The sequence below is a fragment of the Onychostoma macrolepis genome, chromosome 24 (genome assembly GCF_012432095.1).
Source record: "Onychostoma macrolepis isolate SWU-2019 chromosome 24, ASM1243209v1, whole genome shotgun sequence".
Taxonomy (NCBI): Eukaryota; Metazoa; Chordata; class Actinopteri; order Cypriniformes; family Cyprinidae; genus Onychostoma; species Onychostoma macrolepis.
Window position 1 is genome coordinate 6,640,447 of NC_081178.1, and position 16,471 is coordinate 6,656,917.

The 16,471-nt window shown below is 35.8% G+C and overlaps 1 protein-coding gene across 4 annotated transcripts in view; it reads right to left on the reverse strand.

The window, feature by feature from the left end:
- Nucleotides 1–16,471, reverse strand: part of cnbd1 (cyclic nucleotide binding domain containing 1) — a 49,180-nt gene that overhangs the window by 32,150 nt on the left and 559 nt on the right. Inside the window, exons 1-6 of one of the 4 annotated variants that reach the window (XM_058765044.1) lie at nucleotides 15,848–15,989; nucleotides 15,510–15,533; nucleotides 15,202–15,256; nucleotides 14,952–15,053; nucleotides 11,972–12,103; nucleotides 11,626–11,745 (exon numbers count right to left, since the gene is read on the reverse strand). In XM_058765044.1, coding sequence (XP_058621027.1) covers nucleotides 11,626–11,745; nucleotides 11,972–12,103; nucleotides 14,952–15,053; nucleotides 15,202–15,256; nucleotides 15,510–15,531 — 431 coding nt within the window. In that variant the 5' untranslated portion in view covers nucleotides 15,532–15,533; nucleotides 15,848–15,989. Of the gene's footprint in view, nucleotides 1–11,625; nucleotides 11,746–11,971; nucleotides 12,104–14,951; nucleotides 15,054–15,201; nucleotides 15,257–15,509; nucleotides 15,990–16,471 lie in introns of those variants that run through there. The other 3 variants (XM_058765043.1, XM_058765046.1, XM_058765045.1) reach the window with 3 other exon arrangements.

Genomic DNA, 16,471 nt, shown 5'->3' on the forward strand with positions numbered 1-16,471 from the left:
ACATTTCCATATACTTCCATTAATTATGAATTCTCTGTAGATAATAATAATTGCAAGCTTTAATCCCCCCATAAGATTCTAATTAACTGGAAGGAACTTATCGCCAACTGAATGGGGAAAAAACTGAATTATAACTTTTTTTGTGAGAATATCTGCTGATTGCGGTACACACAGAGCCTGTGGTGCGGAATAAAAACAGAAGAAGTGAAGGAGAGAGAGAGAAAGAAAAAAGCAGGAAAGAGGTGAGAAAGTGAAGAAAACTATTGAATTTCCAAAAGAGTCCCATTCTACAAAATAAGTGTCATTTGCATGTGTACAAAAAAACGATTTACACAACCAATAGTTGATGCTCACTTTTACAACATTAATAAAGTCATTCACACCACCACACATACCGTAATTTTCTTTAATAATGCTAATGCATTTTTGCCCTCTGCATTAGAAAATATTATTCTTTACACTTTCAATATCAGTTCAGATAGTTGATCATTAGCTGGGATTATTTTAGATAATAATTTAGATTATTAGTTCCTCAAAAGAAATAAAGTTGTGTCCCCAAAAACATATAATGTTTGTGTGAAAACATATAATTACATCCTGACATGTATTAAAACTTAATGCACAACGCAAATTATTAACACTTTATCTCATACAGCGATTTAAATCAAACTGTGAATTGAACCCGTTTCATAAAATAACCCATTTTGCATCAAAGTGAAGAATGAACAACAACAACCTCAACAGAACAAAGAGAAAACCAGTGTCACAACGATCCCACAGCAAAGATGCTCTCATTTCACCTCCCATGAGGAGGGTTAAGGACCGTTCTCCATGTTTGTGCTGCTCAGTTTGTGAGACAATTACAGAGAGTCAGAGAGGTTTCAGCAGCCAGCCGCTTTCTCTGAGCAGCTTTCACAGGCCTGTCGGACAGCGAGAGGCTTTGTCTTTCAACAAATAACCGTAATGGTGCTTATCTGCGGAGCGGGCCGCCTTTACAACACTATCTTATCAGCCACCAAATACTTTCCTGCGAACTATCTCCAGAGAATGCACCAGGAAAATTGCCACTAAACCGAGAGCAGCCACTGACATAAATCACAGAGAAAGAGGTACATCGATAAGAGCTATCTCAAAGTTAAAGCCACAAAGCTGTTTTGGGGTCAGAATGGCCAGCAAACTTAATTCAAATTCTAAGTGCCACTTTACTTTGAAGATAAAAGGGAAACCTTCTCCGGGTAATCAATTCAATCGGAACGCGCAAATCTCATTGCTGATAACCTCCACTGTCTTTCCTTAAATTATCTGCAGCACTTTTCTTGAGCTCAGGCAAAATAGGAGGGGAAAAAGTCAAGTTAGCATTTAGAAACAAAATGATTTTTTGTTCTTTTCATCCCTTTTATCCCACCAAGAAAGTCGGAATAGACGAGCTCTGTAAAAGCCAACAATGATACGACCGTTACCATAGCTGCTTTATCAGAAACATCCAATGCCGCATCCATCATGCACTGCAGTCTTACAGTCTACTATCTTCTCCACTGATAAAGACCAGAAAGATTTCCTCCCAAAAAGGAAAATTTACTTAAAATGTAGTCAACCTCAGGCCATCCCAGATGTAGATGAGTTTGTTTCTTCATCAGAACAGACTTGGAGAATTTCAGCATTACATCACTTGCTCACCAATGGATCCGCTGCAGTGAATGGGTGCCGTCAGAATGAGAGTCCAAATAGCTGATAAAATCATCACAATAATCCACGACTCCAGTCCATCAATTAACGTCTTTTGAAATGAAAGCTGCATTTGTAATACTGTAAATCTTTTGTTTTTTTTTACTGGACGAAGCGCTATTTTAGATTATGGACTGGTATTTTGGCCAGAAGCAGAAGTTTAGTTAAAACTCCTTAATGAGGGATTTGCTTCTTTTAAATGCGCAGCTTTTTGCTTCATAAGACATTAATTGATGGACTAGAGTGGTGTGGATTACTTATTATTGTGGTGTTTTTATCAACTGTTTGAACTCTCATTCTGACGGCACCCATTCACAGCAGAGGATCCATTGGTGAGCAAGTGATGTAATGCCAAATTTCTACAAAAATCTGCTTTGATGAAGAAACAAACTCATCTACATCTTAGAAGATCTCAAGGTGAGTACATTTCCAGCAAGCATTCATTTTTGGATGAACTATTCCTTGAAGAGAGAAGATATTACTAAAAACGTTGGACCCCATTGATTTTCATTATAAAAAAAACAAGATTTTTTTCAAAATATCCTCTTTTGCACTCCAAAGGGGGAAAAAAATACACCAATTAAATAATTATTTTTGGTTGAACTACCGCTTTACTTAATATCGCTTGGCTGTTATGGATGTGTGAGAGAGAAAGAAGAGAAGAGATCCGTTTCCTCACATGTAGCAGCTGTCAGAAGTCTCAGTTTTGCAGCTGGTTCTGAGGTTCTCCTGCTACTAGCCAAAGAGTCCCGAATCCTGACAAAACAGAGCTCAAGCACAAATTATAACTGTCAGAACTGTTAAATAAGACTCCTCAGCCAACACGTGTGTATGTCATCAAAACTGGGAACGTTTTTTGGACCAAAACACCACTCTGTGAAAACAAAACCCTTTCACACGCCTAGCGGGAGATTCTGCTAAATGGAAAAACTTAAATCGTTGTATAAGAAAAACAAAACAAAACACATTTTCTGACTTGATACAGCAACTCATAAACATTTCAGGCACAGCGAGGCGGTTTGTCAGAGGCACCCTGTAGGGATCAATCATTCTTCTAAATTTCTGCTATAAAACTGTATTATTAAACAAAGACACTGAAATAAGTGTGCAGATTTCTGCTTTGCTTTTGTTTGGGCCAATCGCTCACCAACAATTCCCCAAGTAAAATGTTATTATTTAAAGGTTGCTCTTTCATAGCTCGTAAACTTTCACATGCTGGTAAAAAAATAAATAAATACATAAATAATAGTAGCAATAATTGTTTTGTCAGGTAAACAAAAAACCGTTAGTCATGTGGTAGCATCTATATTATTAATTGGTTTGATTTAAGTCCTGCATTATTTTAGTGTTTAATATATATATATATATATATATATATATATATATTGCAGTCTTTTAATTTTCTATTTTCAGTTAATTTATTTTTTTTCAATTTTGATTAAGTTTGAATAATTTTGTTAGGTGCTTTTGTTGTTTTTATTAGTTGTATTTTCTTTAATTTCTATACAGCATTCATATTTAATTACGTTTTAGTAATTTTAGTATCTTACAAATCTGATAAAATATTTTAGATCAAATATAAAACCTCTGACCTTTAATTACAGACTTTGGTGTATCAGGCTCAAATTTGAAGACAGTTGGGATATGTTGTTGACATCTTTAATGAAATTCTTGAGAAAACGAGAGATTTTAGAGAGAAAATTCTCAGTAGAAAAATCTGAGAAGCAAAAGACTTGAGTAAAAGTCTCCATTTACGCTCACTGATGTTTCAAACAAACAATAGGGATTAAATAGTGCTTATTTGTAATTTTTCTACAAGCTGCACTGTTGACGTGAAAACAACAGTCAAGCCAGTAATAACCAAGAAACAAAGGCTCAAAATACCTGGTTTAGATTAAACCTATAGTTAAGTCAATGAGTTCATTTATTCAGCTTTGGGGCAAATAAATCATTTAGGTGTTTGTGTTTTCTGTTCTCAAGCCTGACAACAAGAGAGTCTGGTCCAAAACACCAAGCCTTGATTGACCTGCCCAGAAGTGGACTTTCCCTTCTTCCCAATCCCATTCAACCTCTCCAATGATGATGATGAAGTTTCCACTGCAGCTGTTGTTATATTCAGAGTTGCTCTGGTAAGAAACCTCACTCCTCCAGTAAAAGAGATTTACCAGTGCACGTATCCCCTGACTCCATCACTCAGAACCGTCAGCGATACCATGTGCGAACAGCACCTGATCCTGGTCATATTTCCAGAAAAAATCCAGTCTGGTTAATTTCTCTCTGGCTCTCCTTTCCCACAGTGAAGAGTAATGAAATCATGGGTGTTTCTAGTTTCTTAATGTCCCAAAATATTAAATATCTGATCATAAATGTCTTCTGAAAGAACAAACTGATCCACAGCAATGGATCATGATCTTCAAACTCCCAAAGTGAGAAGAAATTATTTTCTGGCACAGGTAGAAAAACTATTGACTACCAGACTACAGGGTATGGACTTTTAACAAACCATCTACCATGTTGCAAAAATCAGTTTAAAGGTGCAGTGTGTAATATTGGCGACTAGCAGGTGAAGTGGTTACTGCGGTCTAAATTCAAAATATTGGAGAGAGTTGTTTCTCCCGCCTCCTTTTTTCAGACTCTATGCTCACGCAGGTTGCCAGATTGAGGACATGTAACAGGAACGAGCACAATTGATAATAAAAGGTCACGAGCCTTACACACTGTAAGTTAATGAGTTGATTCATCCACGTTTTATATTATATATTATAAAATATATTATTTATTGTTCTATGGTCACAAAGCTTTTTAGATGGATGCCGAGACTGTTTAGGTCGGGTAAAATCTGCGTTCTCTCCTCCATTTCATTTGCTTCCTTCGATGGCTGCAATACGCTGTGTTTTCCACCACCTGGCAACCCAGCATATCGAAATACTATTGGGTAGACTGGCAGTGGGAGGAATCACACAGACCAAAACAAAAACAGACATTCCGACATGGAACACACATTTGAAAGTAGAATAACTGGCTGTAACGTTGTTTTTCGGAGTATGTGACAAATGTGTGAACTTAGCATGTTTCCTAAATTTCTGCAAACATATGGCATTTTTATGCTTTAGTACAGTCCAAAAAAAAAATCATAAAGCACCTCTATGCTCAAAAAACATGCTTTTCCCAAGACGACACACCAGAAACCATTGAACTGAAATAATGCCTGTTGATTTAATACAACAAAATATCTGTGAAAGTCCATTGAGCACTAAGGCACTGACCTTTAAATGGACATTTATTATATACACATTTATTATATACATGAGAAAGTAATCCTTATTTAAAAAGAAATTATAAAGAAAAAAGTGAATTCAAATATCACCACTGAATGAGAAGTAGTGAATATACAAAAGAGGTACAAAGTTTAGGATTTTTTCCCATCTTCATTTGGCCTCCTCCACACTCAACAGCCCTCATCAGCTGTTACCATGACAACATCTTAAACAGCAAATACATCAGCGGTTTAGAGCTGTAGGCTGATAGGGAACCTGGCCAATCATAAGCCCCAGAGCTTTCCAAATGATCTAAACTTTAAGAAAACACCATAAAACTAAACATTTCACGTGATATACACATCTGAACTGTACTGGATGATAATCACAGCCATTGGCCGAATATATAGATGGTGACAGATGTTAAATTGTGGTTTGAAATGTTAATATATGTGAAAAACTGTAAAAGAGGAGGTGGTTTTACATATTTCTCTTTTTGAGCCAATCATTGAGTATGCTTATATACATACATATATATACATACATACATACATATACATGTATATACAGTGCCTTCCACTAATATTGGCACCCTTGATAAATATGAGCAAAGGCGGCTGTGAAAATAAATCTGCATTGTTTATCCTTTTGATCTTTCACTCAAAAAATACACAAAATTCTAACTTATCACTGAAGTAAAACAACTGAAAATGGGGAGAAAATCTCATGATGAAATAAATATTTTTCTCCAATGAATGTTGGCCACAATTATTGGCACCCCTAGAAATTCTTATGAGTAAAATATCTCTGAAGTATATTCCCATTCATATTTACATTTTTAGCACACCAGGGTGACTAGGAGCATGACATTGTCCAGCCATGACTTCCTGTTCCACAGGATTATAAATATGAGGAACACAAAGGCCAACTTCCCTTAATCATTCATCAAAAGGAGTAAAACCTAAGAATATAGTTCTGATGATGTGCAGAACAAGATTGTTGAGCATCACAAAATAGAAAGTGGCAGTAAGAAAATAGTTAAAGCATTGAAAATCCCCATTTCCACCATCAGGTTAATAATTAAGAGGTTCCAATCAACTAAAGATGTTAAAAATCTGCCTGGAAGAGGACGTGTCTACATTGGAGTTATGGCCAAAGACTCTCCAAGGATCACAGCTGGAGAATTGTAGAGATTAGTTGTGTCTTGGGGCCAGAAACCTAAAAAATATATATATCAAACATCCCCTACATCACCACATGTTGTTTGGGAGGGTTTCAAGGAAAATTCTCCTCACTCATCCAAAAACAAACTCCAGCAAATTCAGTTATCAGACACGACTGGAACTTCAAATGGCACTGGCTTCTATGGTCAGATGAAACTGAAAAAACAAAAATAACGACTTTATTCAACAATTTGTGTCCTCTGCATCACCGTAGCACCATTTTGGAGAATATCCGCTGGATGCAAACCACACGGATTCGTTTTCTACGTTTATTTACACTTTGATTGGAATGAAAACAGCGTATCCGTGTGGTGCGGCTGACACGGAACAGCGTACGCTGTTTGCGTCCAGCGGACACTCTCCAAAATGGTGCTACGGTGACACGGAGGACACGAATTGTTGAATAAAAAGGTCGTTATTTTTGTTTTCTTTACATACAAAAAGTATTCTCGTGGCTTCATAACATTCATATTGAACCGCTGATGGCAGATGGACTATTTTGACGATGTTTTTCATACTTTTCTGGGCCTTGAGAGTGTTATTTACTTGGCAGGCAATGGGACAGTCTGGTTTTCATCCAAAATATCTTGAATTGTGTTCCGAAGACAAACGAAGCTTTTACGGGTTTGAAACGACATGGGGGTAAGTAATTAATGACAAAATTTTCATTTTGGGGTGGAGTAACCCTTTAAGAGTCTTCATTTTCTCCCAACATCTGAGCTGCTGAGGACGCTGTGGATTACTTTCATTTTTCAAGGTAATGCGCCTCAAAATATACTTAAATTCATGCATCACTCCAGATTCCTTTGTGAATGTCATGTCGTTATAATGCTTAGTGTTTTAACCATATTTGTGTGTGAACATTAAGTATTTTTAACTGATCAGCGTGAGATTAGTTTGTGCCGTTCGTAGCACGAGATTCATTCGGTAGCGCGGCTCGGTCAATTGATCCGCGCCGATGACAGGTCAGTGCCAGCGCGGTGCGAGCTCTGTAACATTGTGCTGTTTCGTCCCACTTTCAGTGCATTTGGCTTCCTATATGTACGGCTAAACACCGGTTCTCTCGCTCTCAGTTATGTTGTTTCTACCGGCTGTTGACTGCTGTATATACAATGCAGTGGGACGTATACGCGACGCATATATTGCTCATTGTTAGTTCATGATTCACAATGCGCTGGTAGAACAATTTAAACCTTGTATAAAATTGTATTGTTTTATATATAACAATGTTGCCATTATATATATATATATATATATATATATATATATATATACACGCAAGTATGTATGCATACTGTATATATGTATGTATGTGCCTCATATTTGCCCTGATTATAGTTTCGGGTAACATTGAAAAATGTTCTGGGTCAAAGTGTGTTTCTCTGTTCAGCACACATCCCCAGGAAACACAGGAGGAGGATTGTGGGAAAGGGTGAACTCTTGAGGAGGGGTCAGAGCCCTGAAACACAGAGCAAAATAAATACATGAACTATAACAAAAATACAGTCAGAAAGTGCACACAAAGCAGGTTGTGCTGGCCGGCTTCCTTCATTAAATAAGCTGAATGTCTTCCGCTGGTTCTCCCCCCATCACTGCACTGCTCTGACTGTTACAATGGCCTCCTGGACGTGGAGCTACATGGGCGAAGCCAGCACGGGGGGAAGCCAAGCACTTCCTGCCTCCAGAGCTGGCAGAGAGACAAGCTCTCACGGGAACAGTGTGCAAGAGCAGGAAGTGTGTGTGTACGTGTGCGTGTGTGTGTGTGTGTGTGTATGTATGTGTTGCCAGCACAGTTGGTCCAGCTCCCCTTGAGACCTGGATGGGGAAAACTGGCTTTATGACAAGAGCAGATGTAAAGACACACTAGACAACAAACCCATATAGGTTAGTGTATGTACACACACCAGGTCACCGGATGACCTTCAGATGGGTTTAAAATGTACTTAGAAGAGGTGAGCAATGACACTGACGTGCAAATGATAATTACAAATTAAAGTCTGCATTACAGTCAACACAAAACGCAGTCTGAAATCTGACATATCAAAGAGGATATTCAACATTCAAGGAGATTTATAATTAAGAAATCTACTCACATTCACACCCTGAAATTAAGCGATTTGAAATCTGCCATCTTTGCTCACGGGTACTCAGTTCCACATCTAAGTTGATATGAGACTAATCAACTGAGGTGCAATTGTCAAGTGACTAATCACTTTGGAACCACCAGATTACATCATGACAACACTTTAATGGTTGATGGCACCATAACGAATGAATACATTTCCAAACCCTTCACTAGTGACTATGTGATGTCAAAAGAGGCAGATAAAAAATTACAAAAAAAAAAAAAATTCACCAAATGATGTAGTTATGATATCTACCAGCAGGGGCTGACTTTGAAACAGGATGAGAATGCCACAGCCTGGCCCTTGATTTTATCCATCTGGGATGGATTGGATTGTGGCCATGAAATGAGAGTGTTGAAATGTAAGGGCACATCATTCAAAATCAAAGCATGTTATTGCCTTTTCATTGAAAGACGAGGTTTTTTTCTTTTTAGAATAACATGCACTAAAGAGCCATAACATACAATGCGACCAGCGATGCGCTTTAAAAGAAAAAAAGTAACAGGGTAAATTTTGATTTCATGTTGACTTTAAACCATATCAGCGTTTTGTTTACCTTTAAAACAAACCCTTGGGCCCTCATTCATCATTTGATAGTGATTCCTGTGAAACTGCCGAGTGTCTATCGCTGTGGGCTTGCAATTTTTTACCCTTTCTAATCTCATTTCCACATGGCTGAGATTCTTTCACAATACAGTTCGCTGAATGTCACACGGCAGAACCTTGCAGGGACGAGACGATTACGTCTCCCAAATCGAATAAAATCATGACCTATTTCTCTTATCCAGCTCACATCTTTCAAACAAATTCCCCTGGTGGCAATTGGCATACACGACCCAGATATCTAGAGACTGAGCTGGGAGGGGGGAAAAAACACGTGAAGACATGAAAAAGCATTAAGAACCATCTACAAGGGCATCGCAAAGCCCTGTAGGTAATGTCACTACAAATGCAGAACGGGTATCACAGGAAGTTCTCCTTCGAGCTGCCCATGCATGAAGCTTTCTGTATGTGATCCATGTTACTCAGCTGTAATATGGCACATTAAAGCACAAATGTTCACTTGTTATAACTAAGCATGCACAGCACATCAAAGTAGTGAAGCAATCCAGGAGAAATGCTTTGCCATCTGCCTCCATTAACTCCGCCTAAGGCACAGTCCATCTATCACATACTGAGTGCTCGGTATTCACTCTGATTATGTTCTACCATGGTGCACTGGTGCAAGCTTCTCCTACGGGATGGTGGTGCTTGCTAATGCTTAAAGATTTCAAAAATCGTATGTATTAAACTTTGGCGCATTAAACTGATGACAAAGTGACAGAAAATACTTTTCCGTAGTTGCAAAATATTTGTATTTCTAACAAATGCTGGCTTTCCAACATTCTATAAATCAAAGAATCCTGAAAAAACGTATTATGTTTTCCACAAAAATATTAAGCAGAACAAGTGTTTTCAAAAATTAAATCAGCATATTAGAATGATCTCTGAAGGACTGTGAGATACTGGAGTAATGATGCTGAAAATTCAGCTTTGCAGCACAGGAATAAATTAAATTAAAAAATGTATTAAAATGGAAAACAGTTATTTTAATTCATAATAATATTTCACAATATTACTGTTCTTTATTTTATTTTAATTTTTTTTTTTTTTTAAATGCAGCCTTGGTGAGAATAAGAGACTTCAAAACACTAAATAAATCTTACCAACTACAAACTTTTGAATGATAGTGTAAAATAAGAGGAATCTGTGCCATACACCGTATAGTGAGCAAAATATCATAGAGGCTTGGGGTTAAGCTTTCTCCACAGAACATATAAAAATCTAGCTCCTATTAATTTTTCACACAAACTGTGCTCCAATCCTGCACTGAAAGATATCCATATCATCTTTCTTGCGTCAAGTCAAGTCACCTTTATTTATATAGCGCTTTTAACAATACAGATTGTGTCAAAGCACTTAACAGTTTCAAATTGGAGGATAGAGTGTCATTAATGTATAATGATAAGATTAAACACTCAATTTTCAGTTAAAGGCATTTCATTATTGAATTCAGAGATGTCATTGTCTAGCTCAATTTAGTTTAAATAGTATCTGTGCAATCAAATCGGCAATAATCGCTAGAAATTAAGTGTCCCCAACTGAGCAAGCCAGAGGCGACAGCGGCAAGGAACCAAAACTCCCTCTGTCTCTAGTGTCTATCTGTCCTACAAAGCTCAAGAACAACCAATAAAAAACAACTTCCCTGGGAAGTTCAGTGGGTGAATGAGGGAGATTGTATCACAAGGAACGATATTCAAACACCTAACAAGCAACATATAAGAGGAGGAAATAGTATTTGGAGATTTCAATCCCACAGCCCTGTGCCGCTCAACACGAGAGCTAAAGAAATCTATATTGTTCTCTCTCTCTCTCCCACTCAACGATTCTCACATTAATGAACTGTGACAGCAGGAAAGTAAAACAGGGCCTATCGATATGAATTAAGATAACACTGCGAGATAGCGACAGAGAGGGCAGGAGATTAGTCCCATTCTCTATTATGCTCTTAATGAAGTGTTACCAGATGTCATTCAACAGTGAATTCTCAGAATGTCCTCCTCATTTTAATGAAAGCTATGATTTTAATTTGCCACAGTTTTCATATGGCTAAAACTAATTAAAACTGTGTCACTTTAAATATTAACCAAAGAAATTCTGAGATGCATGTAGCCCTGAGCAGATATAATTTGACATGCTGAAAAGGTGCTACACTGCCCTCTGTTGGTAGATGAAAACACTAGATGTTGAACAGTCGGATGTCAACTTTATTATGTTATAAATTACAAATAAATAAAACAGTGTCGTCTGATAATAATAAACTAGTCTTGACACATTCCACAATTTTCATTAGCATTGTAATGCATATCAATATTTTCAATTCTCATCTGTAATGCAGTAATGAGAACTGTTCTGTCTGGACACATTTTTCTATTAAAATCAGCATAAATTAAAAGCATTAAAACATATCATTAACGGTACCATTTAAAATACATATTCTGTTTCACATTATAAAAGTGAGTTTTTTTGCGTGAAAGTAATGAGAAGTGCAGGAGGAAATGCGCTCATTTAAATGAGCTTTTGATTTTGGGGAGAAATCTGACCTGTTTGACAGATTTAATGAGATTCACCCCAACAGATTCAAATCAGGCCAGACAAACCATATAAATGTGTGGTTTATATCAGTCATTTTGTATCATCAATATGTCCAGAGGGCCTTTAAATAACCCACAAAGAACACTTAGTCATACTCACAATTTCTTAAGGGCTTTAATCACATGATTCATGAGTGATTCCTGAGCCAGTTTTCCATGTGGCTGATGTTTGCTGACCTCCTGGACAGACTCATATACTCCCAGCTTCACTGGAGGTTGGCTGCCAAGAGGAATAGAGAAGATCAGATGATTCTCGTAAAGTTTATATCCATCATTTGCCAATTCCAAAGTTTGTGCTGTTGAATCAGAATGTAATAAATGAGAATATTCATGATGAAATGTAGTTTAGCACTTTTGGACTGCAAGAAATAAAAGTGATTGCATGACCAGAAGAAAATATCTTAAAGGAATAGTTCACTTAAAAATGAACATTTGCTTAAATTTACTTGTCCTCTGGCAATCCACTATATAGATGAGTTTGTTTCTTCATCAAAACGGAATTGGGGAAATTTAGCAGTGCATCACTTGCTGACCAATGGATCCTCTGCAGTGGATGGGTGCCGTCAGAATCCAAAAAGCTGATAAACACATCACAATAATCAGCAAGTAATACACACGACTCCAGTCCATCAATTAACATGTCTTGTGAAGTGAAAAGCTGTGTTTATAATAAACACATTTACCATTAAGATGTTTTTAGGGTCAAATCAAAACACCAGTCCATAATTCATAACACTTTGTCATGTGGAAAAAGTTGATCCCCTGTTGTCCTCTCACATCTAAATCCATTAACATATTTGTTAAGAACTGATTTGAATTGTTTTTGTTTGTAAAGGTGCTTGATCTGTGCATATTTCTCTCCTGATTCAGATGAGACAGCCTTTTCACTGGAGAAAGCAATATTTTAAACTCATATTTTAGCCGGAAGCAACAGTTTGAAGTTAAAAACAGCTTAATGATGGATTTGTTTCTTACAAACACACAGGTTTTTATTTCACAAGTTGATAACTTGTGAATTATTGTCATGTTTTTATCAGCCGTTTGGACTCTCATTCTGACGGCACCCATTCAGTGCAGAGGATCCATTGGTGAGCAAGTGATGTAATGCTAATTTCTCTAAATCTGTTCCAATGAAGAAAAACTCATTTACATCTTGGATGGCCTAAGGGTGTGTAAATTTCAACAAATTTCATTTTTGGGTGAACTATTCCTTTAAGAAACAAATTTATTTAAACATCATTATTGATCATAAAAACTTTATATACAATCTTTTGCCTAAATGTTTGAAATTAGTTTTGTAGACGAATATAAAGTGTCCTTATAAATAAACTATAGACTAAGGTATATACTGTATTCTCAAATATAAGAATTTCCATACTTCAACTGGTGTGAATTCATAGTTTTAATGACCTTATATTATAAAATGTGGGAAAAGTAACAATAAAGAATGAGTATGTGTGTCCGAACTTTTGATTGATAGTGTAACTGAACAGCACAGCCACATTAAGCAGTGCATTCAATCAGAATTACCTTAACCACAGTCCTAAAGTTGATTTACAAGATAATCACTCACCATTTTTCATTTTAACCAATCCTTAAATAACCCTTCTTTGTGAGCGCTATTCAAGACACCCAATTCCTACTGGGAGCAGATCTATATTCCAGCCAATTAGAGCCATGACTCATATGTCACTACCCACAAGAACATTCATTTTTGCTGCTCCAGCAGGCTGTTGAGAGGACTGTAAACATTACTCAGAACATCTCTGAGTGAAATGACTGACAGGTCCTCAGTTTCTGCATCATGCCTCTGCAGGGGCGCGGCCCACGTGTCTTTTATAAAACACTTCCTGTTTGTGACTTTCACTCGACAAGATGTGACTTTCCAAAAAGGCAATTTTTAGAATATTGACGCAGGTTTGACGTAGAGGCTAAAACTGCTCCAGAACGCTATTATTAGCAAAGTAACAGTACAATACAGTTTTTTTTTTAAGAGGTAAAAATAACAGTAATATTACAAATGAATTTTGACTCGGAGGCCTGTTGAAAGCACCTTCACATTTTAATATACACAATTGTTCTAAATTTTGGGCTCTGTAATTAATTTTATTCAGTAAGGATGTATTAAATCGATCAAAATAACAGGAAATACATTTATAATGTTACAAAACATTTCTATTCAAAAATAAAATGCTGCTATTTTGAACTTTCTATTCCTCAGAGAATCTTGAAAAAAGTATCCTGGTTTAGGGTTATTATAGTTAACAAAAAACAAAACAAAAAAATCATTACTTGTTAAATAATATTTAACATTTAGTAAAATAATATTTTACAATACATTTTAAAAAAGTATATTTTTATATTTTAACATTTCTTGTTTATATTTAGTTTAACTTGATGTACTTAACTAGAACTGAAATTTTAAATTAAAATGTAAATTTTAAATGCAAGTGGCTGATGTGTGTGTGTGTGTGTGTGTGTGTGTGTGTGTGTGTGTGTGTGTGTGTGTGTGTTTCCTAAATTATTTTTTTTTATGTGTGTCTGTATGTAATTATTGTGTTTTTTCTTATGTGTATTTATATGTTGTTGATGTACTGTGAAGCCAGAGACAATTTTTCACAACATTGATAATTAAGTAATGTAAATAAAAATTAATAAAAAGTATATAGACATATTTAAAAACAAATAATAAAAAGGAAAAACACAACAAAATGACTAAACCTTAAACTAAAATTAACATGAAGGCAGAATATATATATATATATATATATATATATATATAAAATCCAATAAAAAATATTAACACAAACTATAACGGTATCAGAATGACACTAAAATTAGACTGTCCTGGTCCGCAAAAATATTAAGCAGATTTTCTATTAAACTGTAATACTATTTCACAATATTACTGTATTCTTAATCAAATAAACAAACAACAAACCCTGTTTAAACAAACAAACCCTGAATCAAATAGCTTACTTTACAAACACATAAAAGTATGTTATAATTTGATTACATTAAATTTGAACTATATACACGTTTCCTTTATATGGTAATCTGATCTAATGCTGAGCTTTACTGAGTTTACACTGCTACAGTGTTTACTAAGTACTAAGTTTTGCAGCTGAATAAACTAGTTCTCAGGGTAAGAGGATTACACCATTACCTGAAACTGATCACAAACAGCTCACTGAAACTAAGCAGACATGATCTGCACTTTATTTTAGACAGAATTCCTAGGAATATAGCAATTCTGCATTGGAAACAACTGACTCCATGATGTCTGCCCTACAGACTTAAATGCAAAACTTACCTTTTCCTTACTTATTGAAAGTTTTAACTAGTGGTCTGATCCCATAATACACACTGTGATTACTAATTAGCGCTGTGCATAATGTTTCAATAATGAAAGAAATAGTTACTCACGTCCTAGTCTTGAGTTGTATTCTGGGTAAAGATGTCTGAGGGTGCAGGAATATTTCTTGATAAAGTTTCATGAATTTTTTATGGGCCTCTTCAGAACTGATACTGTGACGAGAAGCAAAGCAGTTAGACATTTTCATTTTTATTACCATCTTGTTTTTAAAATGGGATATTAAAACACTAGTTCAAAGGCAACTGAAACATTCAGGAATAATAACAAAAATTAATTTAGCACACTAACGACCATTTATACCTTTCATTTAGCTGGGTTAGCTGTGTGTAGTCAATGTCTGCAAGTCTTTGCTCAGCTGTGTAAAAAGCAGAACGTTTAGCAGATCAGTAACATCTCATTTTAAACAAATTTTACAGAGCTAGAAACATTCAGTAAAGTAAAAAATGTGACAACCAGCCCCGTCTCCTCTGTCTGTACTATGCAGTGTAGAACAGCCTTGCTGTCATTTACAAAAGCGAGCCAATAGCTACAATGTAAACAACATATGATATGTGTAATACAACTGACTCCTTACATTATTAACATGTTTATTTGAAATGTCTCTGTACCTGAATATCGGTATCGGCGCATGGCTGTAAAAGCAGCAAATGATAACATGAGGGTTCATTGCAACAGTGAGAAATATCAGGTGACTGGAGTGCAAATGATTGTTTGGCCTGTTTCATGGCAACAGCCATGTACTCGTATTACAGACAGTACAATGTTATCGTGTTAAAAGATCATTAATAAAGTGTGATTATTAATATCTTATTGGAATTAGGATTACGCGGTCCAATCGCGAAATACAAAGTCGCACAGTAATGTTAACAACTCACATTTAGCAAATTAATGAGTTACAAGTTGGCTAACAACTCAGTAAACAAGAAGTTAATATTGAGTAACTTACATTTTAGACATAATATTTTCAGTTAGTTTGTCTACATTTGTATCACCGGCCGCAAAAATACTTCCAAACTAGGCCAATGCGGACAGTCAAGCGTCGCGTTTTTGAACAAATGGAATAAATTACTACGGACATTTCGATTCAATTGTTTCGTTCCTAAAGGAATCATTGTTTTTGAACGATTCAATTAAAAAATAGAAAGTTAGAAATGCTGAAATAAATTAAAACTAAAATAAAACAAACCTACATTGTTACATTTAAAAAGCAGAACAATAATACAAAAATAAAAATGGCAAAAGCACATTCAATTTCACACAAAATGACTAAAATTTAATCTAGAACTAAAATGAAAACTGAAAATATAAAAATAAAAGCTAACTAACCTTAATAGTATATGAATAATAACTTGCCCAATAACAAATGACCAGCAACTCATGAGCATATCCTTAAATAATAAAAGATAAAGATCTATTCTATTCTTTTCTGACCCAGTTTAACCACTGGAACAGAAATATAAAATGATCATGACTCCATTCTGAATTTTAAAATGGAAAATGTGCAGAATAAAGAGATGGAAGGCCTGTAAGATCAAAGACATCTTTTCTTCTTCTTGTTAGCCTCGTCTGT